This window comes from Sprattus sprattus, assembly GCF_963457725.1.
Source record: "Sprattus sprattus genome assembly, chromosome: 4".
NCBI lineage: Eukaryota > Metazoa > Chordata > Actinopteri > Clupeiformes > Clupeidae > Sprattus > Sprattus sprattus.
Window position 1 is genome coordinate 47,124,026 of NC_137923.1, and position 15,424 is coordinate 47,139,449.

The 15,424-nt window shown below is 44.0% G+C and overlaps 2 protein-coding genes across 10 annotated transcripts in view; one reads left to right on the forward strand and one right to left on the reverse strand.

The window, feature by feature from the left end:
• The first annotated feature begins 5,037 nt into the window (after positions 1-5,037).
• Positions 5,038-7,440, forward strand: rplp1 (ribosomal protein lateral stalk subunit P1). The gene is made up of 4 exons (XM_080836414.1): positions 5,038-5,239; positions 5,817-5,891; positions 6,408-6,522; positions 7,325-7,440. The coding sequence occupies exons 1-4, from the start codon at positions 5,168-5,170 to the stop codon at positions 7,396-7,398; spliced, it is 336 nt and encodes a 111-aa protein (XP_080692540.1). The 5' UTR covers positions 5,038-5,167; the 3' UTR covers positions 7,399-7,440.
• Positions 7,441-7,775: 335 nt separating this feature from the next.
• The window catches only part of ptk2aa (protein tyrosine kinase 2aa), a 94,397-nt gene continuing 86,748 nt past the window's right edge, over positions 7,776-15,424 (reverse strand). For 7 of the 9 annotated variants that reach the window (XM_080838090.1, XM_080838094.1, XM_080838093.1 and 4 more), the window contains 6 exons: positions 14,678-14,740; positions 13,413-13,452; positions 12,768-12,868; positions 9,711-9,866; positions 9,434-9,514; positions 7,776-9,180 (listed from right to left, as the gene is read on the reverse strand). In XM_080838090.1, the coding sequence (XP_080694216.1) occupies positions 8,968-9,180; positions 9,434-9,514; positions 9,711-9,866; positions 12,768-12,868; positions 13,413-13,452; positions 14,678-14,740 (654 nt within the window). In that variant the 3' untranslated portion in view covers positions 7,776-8,967. The remainder of the gene's footprint in view (positions 9,181-9,433; positions 9,515-9,710; positions 9,867-12,767; positions 12,869-13,412; positions 13,453-14,677; positions 14,741-15,424) is intronic. The other 2 variants (XM_080838096.1, XM_080838091.1) reach the window with 1 other exon arrangement.

The following is a 15,424-nucleotide window of genomic DNA, read 5'->3' on the forward strand; positions in this document are numbered from 1 at the left end:
GTGGCAGAGGTTGTTGTGCTTCATACTACTCCTGCCCATGTGCTGCAGGAAGGAGCCCACGACTTTATTCACATTAATCCTGGATTAATAGAGGCAGCCTGGGGCGTCACAGGTTCCCCTCATCCATACCCTGCGTACGCAGATGTCTGAGAAAACGATTTGGGTCCCTGGGAACAGAGACATCACTGACGGTGATGAGTGCTGTGCTCTTGGCATAACCCATATCGTTTCCACCAACGTGGATGAGTAAAATCTGTGGCGTGTCCCGTCGCCTCTCTGTCTCCAACAAGGGGAGTAGCTGGCCACACTGCATACCTCTCTGACTAAACCACTCCACCTTGCAGGGCAGAAAGGGGTTCGGGACCCCTTGAGCCCGGGCATGGCACACAAGCCAGTAGATGGCTAGCCAAATTGTGGGCAAATCCGTCATGGTCGAAAAATGAAAAGAAAATCTTTGTGACCTTGACTTTGAAGTCCCTGTGCATATCCGTAGTACACATGTGAGATGCGTATGATTGGATTAAATATGGCGGGTTTAATGGTTATTGGTGTAAGTAGTGTCCGAAAGACCATCATTGGCGCATATGCTGTCATGCAATCATGAACTGAACTGCGCAAGCAACTCACATGGCCTCCATCCAGCCAAGGTAAGTAACCTTGTAGAAAAGCAAAACAAGTAACCCCAGGCAATGTTACCAGTCTCAAACAGCAACCTTTCCTTTGGTAGTGCAATGTTATGTGGCTGTGCACCTTAACTTTATGAATGACATTTAACCCGGTTTATTCACAAAGTAGTTTTTTTTGTTCAATATATATTTATTGAGATTTTCAAACACAAAGACAGTAGACACAATAACACTGGGACCACTGTTCACAAAACAAATGCTTTTACGTTCTCTCTCGTTTGTGAAAATGTGAAAGGTTGTGTTTTGTGCGTGTGTGTAGGCCTACCATGCGTGTAGGTCAGATGGAGATGGAGAGTTTTGCACGTCTGGCGGCTATCCATTAGCCTACTACCTTCCAACTAGTTACCAACCAGGCAGTAGTAAGCTGTAGAAGTAATTCTGTAGCAAAGCACTGTGTATAAGATATGAGTAGACTACGTTGTTTTAATTTATGTAAGTTTAGGAAGGAGACGTCTGGTGGTACTGAGGAGAGGGACAGGCAGGGTACTGTTTGAGTGCCGTGACAGTGCAGCCACTGGAGGGCACCCTGGTGTACAGAGAACTTCGCAGAAGGTAGTGCAAAATGATTTGTGTCTGTCACTAAAAAGGACGTAGAGGAATGGGTTACGTCTTGCAAACGGTGTTAGAGGCATGAGACAATTAAAACTGTAGCACAACGCTACAACCGATCAAGGTCCAGGGCAATGTTCCCTCTAATTTTTGTTCAGCACTGAGCAAATATATTTTATTCTGAGCGCACATTTCAGCACTGTGAGCATTTCTTAAACCACGCGACCTGCCGAAAATGCCCACGAGCCTGCGTTAGCAATAGGTTTTCAAAGAGATGACAGCAAATGCATCAATATGTCTACAAGGTTGATATTTATTCAATATCCTTTATAATGGCTGGACTTTGGAACGTTTTATTGATGGTGTTTTACCAGTCAGTTTAGTTGAACTTAAAGGATCTTTGGTTGAAAATAAATAAGGTTTAGGGAGGTTATGACTGGTTCACTGGTTATGAATGATACTGATATTTATATACAGGTGCATCTCAATAAATTAGAATATCATCAAAAAGTTGATTTATTTCAGTAATTCTATTCAAAAAGTGAAACTCATATATTATATAGATTGTGTACACACAGACTGATCTATTTAAAGTGTTTATTTCTTTTAATTTTGATTATTATAACTGACAGCTAATGAAAACCCCAAATTCAGTATCTCAGAAAATTAGAATATTGTGAAAAAGTTCAATATTGAAGACTCATGGTGTCACACTCTAATCATCTAACACCTACATCTTAACTCAAAACACCGGCAAAGGCTTCCTGAGCCTTTAAATGGTCTCTCAGTCTAGTTCAGTAGGCTACACAATCATGGGGAAGACTGCTGACTTGACAGTTGTCCAGAAGACGATCATTGACACCCTGCACAAGGAGGGAAAGACACAAAAGGTCATTGCTAAAGAAGTTGGCTGTTCACAGAGTGCTGTATCCAAGCACATTAATGGGAAGTTGAATGGATGGAAAAAATGTGGTAGAAAAAGGTGCACAAGCAACAGGGATAACCGCAGCCTTGAGAGGATTGTGAAACAAAGCCCATTCAAGGGAGATTCACAAGGAGTGGACTGCAGCTGGAGTCAGTGCTTCAAGAGCCTACACACAGAGACGTATCCAGGACATGGGCTTCAACTGTCGCATTCCTGTGTCAAGCCACTCTTGAACCGGAGACGTCAGAGGCATCTCACCTGGGCTATGGACAAAAAGGACTGCACAGTTGGTCAGTGGTCCAAAGTTCTCTTTTCAGATGAAAGTAAATTTTGCATTTCATTTGGAAATCAAGGTCCCAGAGTCTGGAGGAAGAGGAGAGGCACAGGATCCAAGTTGCTTGAGGTCCAGTGTAAAGTTTCCACAGTGAATGATGGTTTGGGGTGCCATGTCATTTGCTGGTGTTAGTCCATTGTGTTTTCTCAGGTCCAAGGTCAGCACAGCCGTCTGTTTTAGAGCACTTCATGCTTCCCTCTGCTGACCATCCTATGGAGATGCGGATTTCATTTTCCATCAGGACTTGGCGCCTGCACCCACTTCCAAAGGTCCCAGTACCTGGTTTAAGGACCATGGTATCCCTGTGCTTGATTGGCCAGCAAACTCGCCTGACCTAAAACCCATATATTCTATAGGGTATTGTGAAAAGGAAGATGCGAGACAATAGACAACGCAGAAGAGCTGAAGGCCACTATCAGAGCAACCTGGTCTTCCATAACACCTCAGTAGTGCCACAGACTGATTGCCTTCATGCGACGCCGCATTGCTGCAGTAATTCATGCAAAAGGAGCCCAGACCAAGTATTGAGTGCTGTACATGTTCATACTTTTCACTAGTCCAACATTTCTGTGTTAAAAATCCTTTTTTCTATTGGTCTTCAGTAATATTCTAATTTTCTGAGATACTGAATTTGGGGTTTTCATTAGCTGTCGGTTATAATCATCAAATTTAAAAGAAATAATCACTTGAAATATATCAGTCTGTGTGTAATGAACCTATATAAAAAAATGAGTTTCACTTTTTGAATAGAATTACTGAAATAAATCAACTTTTTGATGATATTCTAATTTATTGAGATGCACCTGTATATATATATTACAAAATAAAAGTATCCAAGGTGTTTAGTCATTTCTCAGCAGGTAAAACATTTAAGTGGACCTTCATTTAAAGAAAAATGCTAATGCAGTGCTTTACAAGAAATATAGTAATTATGGTGTATTTTTCATAGCCTTTATAAATAATGTAATAACCGGAGTGGTTTGTAACAAACTAGGCTACAAAACAAGTCATTTGAATTTCATTGAGGGAGGTAGGCCTATCTGGCTGTGTGGCTCATCTTGTCTGCAGGCCTATGGAAGACACATCTTTCTGACTAAACATATGTCAAATTGTTGTTGCAGTAATCAAGATCACTTAGAGCTATAAGACCTAATAAGTCTAATTGAAAATATTGGAAATGTCTTCCTCAAATCTTCTCTCGCCTCACGATTTTGTCTTAGATATTTATTAGACTGAAACCGCGTTCACAGTCGGCGCTAGATGCTTGGAATGTGCCACAAATGTCAAGAAGTTGTACCAGATCTGGAAAAAGCTCACTTTTCAGCGACCAGGTTACAATATTAGAAAATGACTTAAGCAGCCCGCTTTTACTTTTTTCATTAACCATGAACTTGAATTCGTTGTATTGTTGACAAATGCCTCCCGGGACCGCATTTATGCTTCCTCCAGAAGCGCTTCGAACCTTTTCGCCAGATTGGTCACGTCATTCAGACCATGATCAAATTCACTAACTGCACGACCCAACGTATCCGGCTCAAAGACAGCCAACTCAGCTAATTTTCAGGGAAGCGGGCATCCAGGTGCTCACAAATTTTACGGACAAACAGAATCATGTCACTTCACTTGTGTTTACTGCATGTTTTCCCACCAGCGAACTCTCTTTTCGCGTTTGCCTCCGAGCAGAATTTGCAGATCACGCCACTCCTTTCTTCATATGTAAATATGTCTGAAAGTTTTATCCTACCTCAGTTTGAACTATTTCATCTATCCACTCATGTTTAAACGTTAGGCAGACCTTTTTCTGCGGCACCTGCTCTGCCTTTCTTTTCGCCATGGTAGCCTATAACTGCTGAGCAGAGCCCGCCAAGAGAGCTAAAGGATACTTTGCATGTAAACATTCTAACGCACATCCGGCTTGGTTGTCAGACATGTCAGTATTTTAAATGTTTATTACCTAGCCTACATCGACTTTGATGCTCAGATTTTTAACCCCTAAAAAAATATATTTGTGCCGTCTGAAAAATGTGCGTGGTCCGAAAAATCTATTGCGCGGCCACTTCGATTGGCCTGCGCGATTGCGCACGCGCGCAGTTTAGAGGGAACATTGGTCCAGGGTCCCTGGCAGGTTTGGTTACACAAAGAGTTGTTGATATTTGCCCTTAACAGACATCCAATAACAATATGATTTTGTCCGAGTTTTTTTTATGTTTTCCATTAACAGAGCCAGGACTAGCCTACTCTTTTGAACGCAAATAACCTAGCCTACTTAAGCGACAATCGACCGTGAGCAGCAATTCGCTGAATTTGACAAAAAGTATATGGGATTAAAATTGCGGGCTGCGCCTTTAAAGCATTAGTTTATACTAGTGTCGGCATTTCATTTTCGCCATTAATGGTTTGTCTTTTATTATTTGGCTAAAGTAGGTTAATCTGCTGAATTGTATGAAGGGTTGCAACCATAGACATATGGTTGCAACGCCCCATCTGTGACGCAGTTGATGCTTAAAAAAGAAGCATCCGCCTTCTCGCAGTCCCTTTCCGCCCTTAACGTGGTTGATATCGGACGTGCCTATAGTGCTCGGTTCTTCTTTTGAAGCTAAGGCCAACAATCCGGCGACTAGCACCTTGTAATTTAGGCATCGGTGTCTGAAAACATACTATAACTGAAGTAAAATGGCATCCGTTTCAGAGCTCGCTTGTATTTATGGTGCTCTCATCCTCCACGATGATGAAGTTGCCATCACAGTAAGCTATTCTTTCAATCGCTAACCATGTTAGCTAGGTAGCTGTTGAGCTATATGCCAAACAGTTCTCTGTGTCAAGCTAACTAGCTTTACAGTAGCGCGAAATCGTTTAAGCGACCTTTTGAGGCCAAATCCCAATACTTAATTTGTGTAACTGGGGCTTTTCTAGTAATAGTATAAGATATGCTTCTTGGAGAACTAATATTGGTTTACAATTGTTAAATTCAACATTAAACTGCAATAATGTGACCGGTCATTGCCACCTCTGCTAGTACGCTTTGGGTTTAGTAGTTGCGATTAACACGTGTAACATATTTGGGAATTAGATATCGTTTCTCAACATAATGTATTTGCTAAGTTTGCTCAACAAGATGTTCGAACGGAATATGGCTGTACACAGAGCTTAAATGTACTCGTTTGACCAGAGTATTTGAACAAATGTTGACGTTAGCAACCTAAGAGTGGAAGCTAGCTAGCGTTGCTGTCAAGCTAATCTGAATAGCTGTGGGAGTAGGCTAGAGGAGTGCCACTGTCACACATGTTGACTGACCTGACACTTATTTATTCTTCTGCCACAGGAGGATAAGCTGAACGCCCTCATCAAGGCAGCTGGGGTCACCATCGAGCCCTTCTGGCCCGGTCTTTTCGCAAAGGTAAGCACTGCAACTAACCAGCTTCTGAGAATTGAAACTGCCCAATGTTGATCGCCTGTGTCACAAGGCTTGACAAGCATTGATGGCTATGGACAGATAAGATGCTACGCATAATGCCATCTGAGCACGCAATGTTTATGTCTACCCATACTGGTATTAATATGCACTCGAACTAATGAGATTACCTAAAACTTTGGGCCAGCTGAAAATAATATTGAATCTGAAGCACTTTTGTAGTATTGCTATGGAAATGGAAATTAAATGAGCCCTAGTGACTATTTTATGTCAGAGATAGTGACACACACACACATACAATTGAATACATCTGAACTTTATCTCTGCATTTTACCCATCCAGGGTAGTGATGCACAGTGAAGCACACTAACCCGGAGCAGTGAGCTGCAGAATGACTCATAATGATATGTTAATGTGTGCCTCATTCACTTGGGATATGCATGAGATGTGCACAAAACCGTGTTTGCCCAAGGCAGATGTTGAAAAATTGTGTGTCTGCAGGCCCTGTCCAGCGTAGACATCGGCAGCCTCATCTGCAACGTCGGCGCTGGTGGCGGTGCTGCCCCAGCTGCTGCCGCTGCTGGAGGAGCTGCCCCAGCTGCTGCCGCCGCACCAGGTGAGTGTGATGGGTAACCCCTTGGGTTGGGGTTGTACGTGGGTGAATTGTTTGAAGAAATGTCAAAGTCTTCTACGTAATGGTATCCCTAGTTGTAAATACTATGGGAATGCTTGTGTTTACTATACCTGTTAATTAAGTGAAAAGACTTGGCAATCAGCAGGATTAAGTGATGTGTGTTGTAGAGTGGTGGTCTTATGTGGTAGTATTCTGCAGAAAACAGGAAAGGCCTCATTTTGGAACACTCCCCTACATCATACTTCACAAAACTGTTCTGTGTGCTGGTTATATACCCTTCTGTTTTATAGTAATCAGTGTTTGATATAGGTAGTCACTCATGGGAGAAGGGAAATCTGGCAATTCTTGCATTAAGCATATTAGTGCATCGGATGTACACTCATTGCAAAATTAGTTTGAAGAGTATTGTGAGCAGTTTGCCAGTCCTTACCAGCACCTGTCAATTTTGTTAAACCAGTGCTTAATGGTGGGCCACATTTGTGATGAAAGGCGAGCAATTAAATGGAGAGCACTTGAAACCTACTCTGTGTTGTCAAACACTGCAATATGAGTCCCAAAATCCAAGGACATGTTGAAGGGATTTCTCTCAGGCCATTATATGTATATACTATTGGAAAGAATTTGTACATTTGTTGTGTTCAGTGTGGCTGAAGCTGTAGTACAAATATTTTTCTGGTTGTACAAAATTATAGATTACACTAGAGTTTGTTGCTGAATGGACATGTTGAAATGAGTGCTTGTAACAGTACTAGATTATTTATTTATATGGTCTCTTTCTTTACAGTCGAGGAGGAGAAGAAGGAGGAGTCAGAGGCAGAGGGATCCGACGATGACATGGGCTTCGGTCTCTTTGACTAAAACCTCTCCTTTTTTTTAATAAAAAGTAAAACTCCTTCTGAACATTGTGTAGCCTGGGTGTGTAGTTCAATGATTCTATGCAAAGTTCACAAATGCAGGGTTCAAGTCAAATGTAAGCCTAGAAAATGAAAGAGTAATTGCAAAAAAAAAAAATGCTCAGTTATTGGCTTATATATATATATAAATATATATATATATATATATATACACACTGATTATTTGCTCACAGTTCCAAAGTGCCTTTTGGGAGTATCATGGATAGACCGAAAGGAACTGTCAGAATTAGATACACTTGGTTTAACGTTTTGACTTACTTCAAAAGTGAGACACACAGGAATCTTGCAAGATGACAAGGCTAAAGAAAGAGGCAGTTTTTCTGAATACAGATAACACATTTTTATTAGTTAAAGGATCTGTACAGTCAATTCTTCCTGAGAATAATTTATACCCAAAATGACTAGTGATCTCATTAATAGATTGTACTGTACACATGGGAACAAGAGTGACCCAAACCCAAGGAGAGATCTTCATCCACCCCTCTGTCAAGGGAAGTAATAAAAGGGTTGGTCAAATAGGAAAACATGGCTTAAATATATATAAAGTAACATGTTTATTGGGAGAACTGCAAATTAATCTCTGTTTCTAGCAGTGATGTGCTCGTTTTCTATTGACCATGACTGCCGAAAGCAGCGTTGATGTTTGCCTTTCTTCACCTCAGCCTTGGAAGCATGAACCATCCTTTCAATATATAGGCATGCCTCCTTACAGGCTCTTTTCAACAGTCCTCATGTTCACCTCAGAAGTTCTGTCCACTTAAAAATATATTTATTTGTATACTCTTATTAGTTAACTTAGAAAGTGGTGTGATATTTGTTCAGTAAGGAAATATGATTTCCATTTGTTGTTGAGGCCTACACAACAGGGGGATAAGAGCATTGAAATAGCCTTCAAAATAGATATTTTAAATCCAGAATGTAGGGTCTAGCATATAGGCTGAGATACTATTGGACATAAAAAAAAAAAGAAATGTGTCTGAATAGATACAATAAAAGTGTCAAACTTTGGGATTGCCCAGAACTGGACAGCAATGGAAAAACAAGAGAATAGTTCCTTCATGGGTTCCAGTTGATGCTGTTTTCCAGCTAGTTGAATTTTGCACTGACGGGAGGAAGGGTATCTGTCGCCTCCACCTGAAATAAAATTCACCTCAGGATACAAACAGAACGGAATAAACAAAAAAACAAAAAAGAATCATCACAAACAAAGACGAGGCAGAAGAGTAAAAACAAAGAGTTCTTTTCTTGCTGTCGATCTCCAGCCGTCGGGAGAATGGAGAAGCAGCAAAGAGGAGTCCAAGTGTTCAAAAAACAAACAAAAAACGCGTGGAATGAGAACGGGCAAAGTCCTATCTTTTCTTTGCACTGAAAGTCCTTGCACTCGACAGCACCAGCTTGCAATCCCAAACCACCTCATCGCAGGGCGATCGTCTCTGGTGCTGCCGTGCTTTGGCCCCTTCCCTTTTCCTGCTGAAAAACAACCTCGTAGGCTCCTGTGGGAAGCTAGGCTAAGCTAGTGCGGTCTGGACTGTGCCAGCATCTTGAGCCTGGCCTGGTCGATGACGTCCAGGAGGTTCTTAGCGTCCACGGCCAACGCGTGAGCGGCGGTGAGCATCTGCTTCTTGTAGTCCTGCTGCAAGCTGGTGAGCACGTACTGCTGGGCCAACTTCATCTTGTTGATTAGCTCACCCAGGTCAGAGTTCAACAGCTTCTGGGCCATCTCGATCTGGGGGTAAGGAAAGGGGTCGAGCCCATGGTAAATTGAATCAGTAAGATTTAGTTATTCACCTTTCCCCTTTTTATATGCGTTTCTGTCTGTACTTGTATAGCAGTCTGTAGATTCTATAGATCTAAATATTCATAACTACACACCACTGCCACTAACAACACTAATCTGTAGTCATGGAGTCGTCCGCCATAGTGAAATGGCACTAGGCTATATGGAAGATCATACATTATATGTAGCTTGAGATGCTCACCTCTCTGTGTGTGCTGGTGGGTAAGATGGGAATGGTTTCATCCACTGTGGCCAGCAGAGTCCTCAGAGCCAGTCCCACTTCCTGTGGAACGAGAGCATCACAGTGGTAGATGGTTAGATAAAATTCTATATTGCTATGAAATGAACATGTAAAGCTAGTTAACATGAGTAAAGCTAGGTAACAAAACAACATTGCATACATGTAAATTAGCCTGAAGACTTGTCTAGCCACGGTGTTGTCATGCTTAAAAGTGTAAATGTCGGTCGGAGGACCTTACCTTCACCATGGGCACGTACTCCTCGGGTGGAGCCGGCTGGATTTTACTGGACATTTCGATGACGGCCTTCACCAGGCCTGTCACATTCTCATACACCTTGTCGTTGGACCGGTCCAGGTTCGCGGTGGGAGGAGGACTGATCTCCTGAGGCTGTATCTACCAAGGTGAGATGCATGAAGGGAAGAATCTCAGAAGGGGCCATTCCATAACATAACATTCAGCAGAGACCAGTGCTGTTACGGATTGTTTTTCAGGAGGTTAAGGTTTCAGGATCTGGTCTCATTGCTCTACACACGCCTGTGCACATTTACAAGGCTTATGAACATCATTTACTTAGATGTCCACTAGAGTGCAGTGTTTTATTTTAGTACTACATTTTATTCTCATTGATTTGAGTTCAGCTTTTCAACCACCAGATGACAGCATTGCACAATAATTTAATATTTGACTGATGGTCACTGAATTTTGGATTTATGTGATTTTATGGATTTAGGTGTAGTGTGCCATTAAAGCATGGCTTCAGAGAGAAGGACTACACTCACTGTTTAACAAAATCAAATTGGCAATAAAAAAATCTTGTATAATAGGTAACTGTGTCCTTTTCTCTGAGACCAACACTGCTGTAATGATCTTAAATCAAGAGACAGACAGACAGACAGACAGACAGACAGACACACACACACAGACACACACACACACACACACACACACACATACACACACACACACACACACACACACACACACACGGTAGGTTACAACACAGATAGAACGTAACACCAAAAATACCATACACATAGACACAGGACAAGATACCATCTACAGGGGTTATACTCAAAAGCAGCTATATCACTCCTCTACAGTAAGTGATGGTGACTACGGTGCATACTCTCACACCCACACTCATACACCACCAAAAACAGTGGATGGCTATATAAGTGCATATATCTACAGAAACCCTGACTGCATTATGACTTTCAATACACGTTTAAAACTTGTTTAGGGACTCAATTCACTCAATTAAATGTAGTTAACTTATATGGTATCCTTAGTAACAAGTGTTGAACCACGGACAGCTAAAATTTGAAGAGCTAAAGAATGGTGTTCAGGATATGAGGATCCTGTCTAACTCAGCTTTAGTGAGACCAGCGTGTTAGAATAAGTATGAGTTATTAAGTGCCAGCTCTCCATTCCATCCTGAACTGTGGTGAGTCTGTGAGTGTGAGCAGTAGCAGCCCCCTAGTGGCCAGACGTTGCGTGACGCAAACACAGAGCGCTTACCCTCCAGGGCTACGTGCAACAACAGTGTGCCAGACCAAAAGGAAACAGGGGAAAGGCAAGCATGGGGGGGGGGGGGGGGGGGGGGGGGGGGTGCAGGAGAACAAAAGAGGGGAGAGATGATTAATACTGCATTAAAAAAAGCAGGAGGAAAAACCAGATCAGATACATGCTTTCTTAAAACACACCAAGCTTTAGCTCACAGAGCAGCAACAGAAAGATTATCATATGGATTGGGCCAAGTTCTGCCGTCCACCCTGCCTTCAGTTTTGATAAATGCTTTTCAAGTGCAATAACGCTCTTCTTATTGTTGCTGGTTCAGTCCATAGTTCTGGATGTAATAGAAAACGAGTTTGTTTGTGGTGTTTTTTTCTTCAAAAAAGATGATAATCACCCAAAAAAGCTCTTCAAATGCAGAATTGTGGTGCTTGTTTTCATGGCTTCTCGATGAAAAGGGCAAGTCATTTATTTGTTTGCTCAGTCTTCTTTCTGGTAAGAACCACACATTGTCCTTGGAGAGGGGCTATGGAGGCTTCAGCCTGGCTGGTTCAGCCAAGGAGCCTCTCAAAGGGGTATTCCCTCAGAAGGGCTGGGTGGGGGTGGGGCTGTAGTGTGCTTTTATCCAGCCAGGATGCTTGAATGTTTTGGACTCCCGTAGAAGAACGACACTGGAGTAGAGTCTGTGTCCCACTGGGACTCAGGGTTGGTTGTGTGAGAAAAAAAAGATTAACAAAAACAAAAACAAAAAAGCCTTCCCCATCCATCTCTGACGTCAGCACACTGCTAGCCAGCAGGAACGATTGACCACAGTTACTGACCCCTGTTTGTTATTGCTTGCTGCAAAAATAACCATTTGTGGTACATGTATGTATCTTGTGTAGATCTACCATATTAGCCTCAAAAAATGCAGTTATTTCGATACTTTCTATATATATATTAACACACACATCCACTGAAATGCACACACACACACACAGACATGTGTGTAAATATGTGCAACGTGTGTGTGTGTGTGTGTGTGTGTGTGTGTGTGTGTGTGTGTGTGTGTGTGTGTGTGTGTGTGTGTGTGTGTGTGTGTTCCGGGGGTTGAGAAATCAGGGTCTGGGGCCTCTTGCTTTTCTTGTGAGGTTTGGCAGCGGGGCGAGGGAGGCTTTGCTGCGCCAGGTTCCGCTGACTCAGAGGCAACTCTATCCGGGGCCGCGGGTGCACCAGGGGAGGGATGGGCGCAGAGCTTCAGCTTTAGCCGCCAGTTTTTTATTTCAATTTCATCTTTTCTACCCCTCCAGATGCCCCCCCCCACCCCCACCCCCCACCTCCTCCAAGCCCTAACTGAACTCCCACCACCTCCCCTAATCTGCTCCCCATCTGCTCCCCTTACTGTTAGTCTTGCCTCACAGCGTAGCGAGAGCTGGGGTGATGAAAAATGACATTCAAATAAAACAGCCGCAGAAGAAGTGCTTTGAGGAAGACGCAGCGCATGCTTTACAGGGCAAGAGTTCACTAGGATTCATCACTCATCCTTCTAACTCGGTTCAGCTGTAGGGGAACCGCTTAACACCAGTATCCATCTCTGTATTTGTGTTCACTTCTCAAGAGAAGAGTTGCATATATATCTAGCGTGTGTGTGTGTGTGTGTGTGTGTGTGTGTGTGTGTGTGTGTGTGTGTGTGTGTGTGTGTGTGTGTTTCGTGCGTGTGAGGAATTATCTGTTTAGTTTGTTGACTGGTCCTGTAGCAGTGCCCCCAGGTGGTGGGTGAGGTGTAAGTGCGGGTGGCCGTACCTTGACTCCTTCGTTGTAGCTGTCGGTGGGGTTGAGGCTGGCCAGGCTGCCCATGCCAGGAGCCCCAGGTCGAGGGGGCTTCTTGGGAGGAGCTGCATGCTCTGAAGGAACAGGTCAGATTGAGGGTTATTCCATAACTGTGTGTGTGTGTGTGTGTGTGTGTGTGTGTGTGTGTGTGTGTGTGTGTAGTGCTACTGTAGCTCAACAGATAAAACTGATATGCTAGGAATGCCACTGCATGGATAGAACTGTAGGGGGGCTATTGCTTCTGGTATGTTCATATCTCTTCTGCACTGCACTTTTTATCCATTCTCTGCTTGAATGTAAACATAGTGCTTCATACTGTAAGCATGTCGATGTATTGAAATAGTAGTCAAAGGCATCTGCTATGAATATGGGATACGAGTCGTACAAATGTTATGGTGCACACTACCGCACAATATAAACATCTAAGCATGAAAGTATGCTGTTGTTGGCAGTTTCCCCCCTTCTCCCCCCACCCCATTCTCAGAAGGCTGAGTGCCTTGTGGCTGCCTGCTGGTTAGTTAAGAATCTGCTGAGCTGAGGAGAGGAGAGGAGAGGAGAGGTGGTGGGCGAGTGCCCTGCAGCAATTACCCCCGCCACACGCCGGCACATCGCTCTTACCTGGCTTGCCCACGGGCTGGTATATGTGCTGGTTTCCCGTCTGCCGGAGAAAAATAGAAACACAAACAGGCCGTCAGAGGGAACGCACAGAGGGGGGGAGCGCACCCACAAGGGCACCCATCACCCCTCCCTGTCTGTCTGACTAGCAGTAGGCATTTATGGCAGCGGAGAGGGGGGGGGAGAAGAGGCGCTGGGGAGAGTGGAGAGAGTGGAGTGTAAGGGGGCATTGCGTGTTATTGTGGGTGCTGCTTGTGGTTGTCCCAGCATGCTCAGACCTTCTCATGGGGGCGGGCGTCCAAAATGCATGATCGGCATTCCAAGCCCAGGCTACGTTTTTTCTCCCCGCGGATAGCAGCACCCTTGGCGGGTCTCCCAAGCTGTATTTAAATGTGCGCTCGCCATTCTGGCTCTCTCTCACTTTCACTCACTCCCTCCCTCCCTCTCTACCAGACTGTCTCTCACTCCCTCTCACACACACAAACTTTTACTTACACTGCATACCAGCGCTTCCTCTCTCTAGCTGTGTTCAGACAGTTCTGTAATTACTTGCTGAAAATGGGGCCTGGTTTTGTGGGTCCTCTCTCCCTCCTTTTTTTCTTTTTCTCTCTCTTTCTCTCTCTGTCTCTCCCTCTCTCTCTCTCTCTCTCTCTCTCCCTTGCTGACGCCTGTTTGTTTTTTTTCTTCCAGATTACCCAGTGGCGATGGTGGCACGAAAAGTGGTTGGTTGTGGGGCCAGGAGCTAACGACTGGGGATGAGCCGTGCGGCTGGGATCCAAAAAACAAACATTCACATCGCCCTCATGTCCAGGTCTGCACTCTCTCAAAACATCAGTGTACCACCGCTACTACTACTACTGCTACTACTCCTCACTAATACAGACCTTCATTTGGGACTTTCTGAGGTTAACAGCAGATGACATGCCCGTAGGGCAGGTAGGGGTGGGGGCAGGGTGTGGAGGGGAGGCTCCTCTTCAAAGGTAAAACCCCCCTCTGCATGCCAGCTTTATTTAACAACTAGCACTGCAAGTATACCAGCTTTAAATTCCTGAGTCTTAGTCGTGAATATGGAAAACATTGAAGAAGACGTTGCACACAGGCGGAGGGAGAAGTGTGAGAAGGGAAGCAGAGAGTAGGAGAAAGCGGAGAAAAACAGAGTTTGGAAAGTCAGGGAAAACGAAAGCGGACTGGATAGATATGGATATAGAAAATGGGCAAGTCCCTGTGGGAGTAAACATAAAGAAAGCACAAGACATGGGAAAACTCACTGGGCCCTGGAGACTGCCATCCTCGCGGTCAAAGCTGCCCCTCGAGTTCCTGGATTCCGGCTTCTGCACCAAAAAAAAGGCAGAGAGAGAGAGGATAGAGAGAAAGAGAGAGAGAGAGCGGAGAGATTCAAAAAAGGAAACCCATTATCATCCTGTTTTCTTCCCATTTCCAGCCAGCATGCAGTACATAAAGTTCCAGGCTCCAGAGTATCATTCATGTCTTTCCATGTCTTTCACTATCCGTCAAGTACCCTACGGTTAGTTTACAAATGTCAGGTGCCCCCCCCCCAGATACACACACCAATACACAGATACACAAGAGTCAGTCAGACAAATATAATCCCACATACACATTAGCTTAGACAAATGCAACCGGCATTAAAAACAGTATCAAACCAAGTTTCTCTGTAGACCCAAGCATGCAGACAAACTCACAGTCCTATAAAAATCCAATCAAGTTGCAAGTTATTCAGCTGCACCACAACAGGCACGAACCTCAAAACAAAATTGAGATTCTGCCCACCAAAACCACCACACATGGAATCCAACAAAAGACCCCAAAAATTGTGCGCCATCTCCCGTACCGTTTTCCCAAAGCAGGACTTGAAAACGTGCATCCTGTGAGCCCGGAGCCTATGCGAGCGGAGAGAGAGTGCCGAGAGAGAGTCCATCGGCAGCGCGAGGGGGCGAGCAAGTGAGCAAGTCTCTCCAGCTAGGGGGGAAGGCTTTAGAATGCGCCTGACGGAT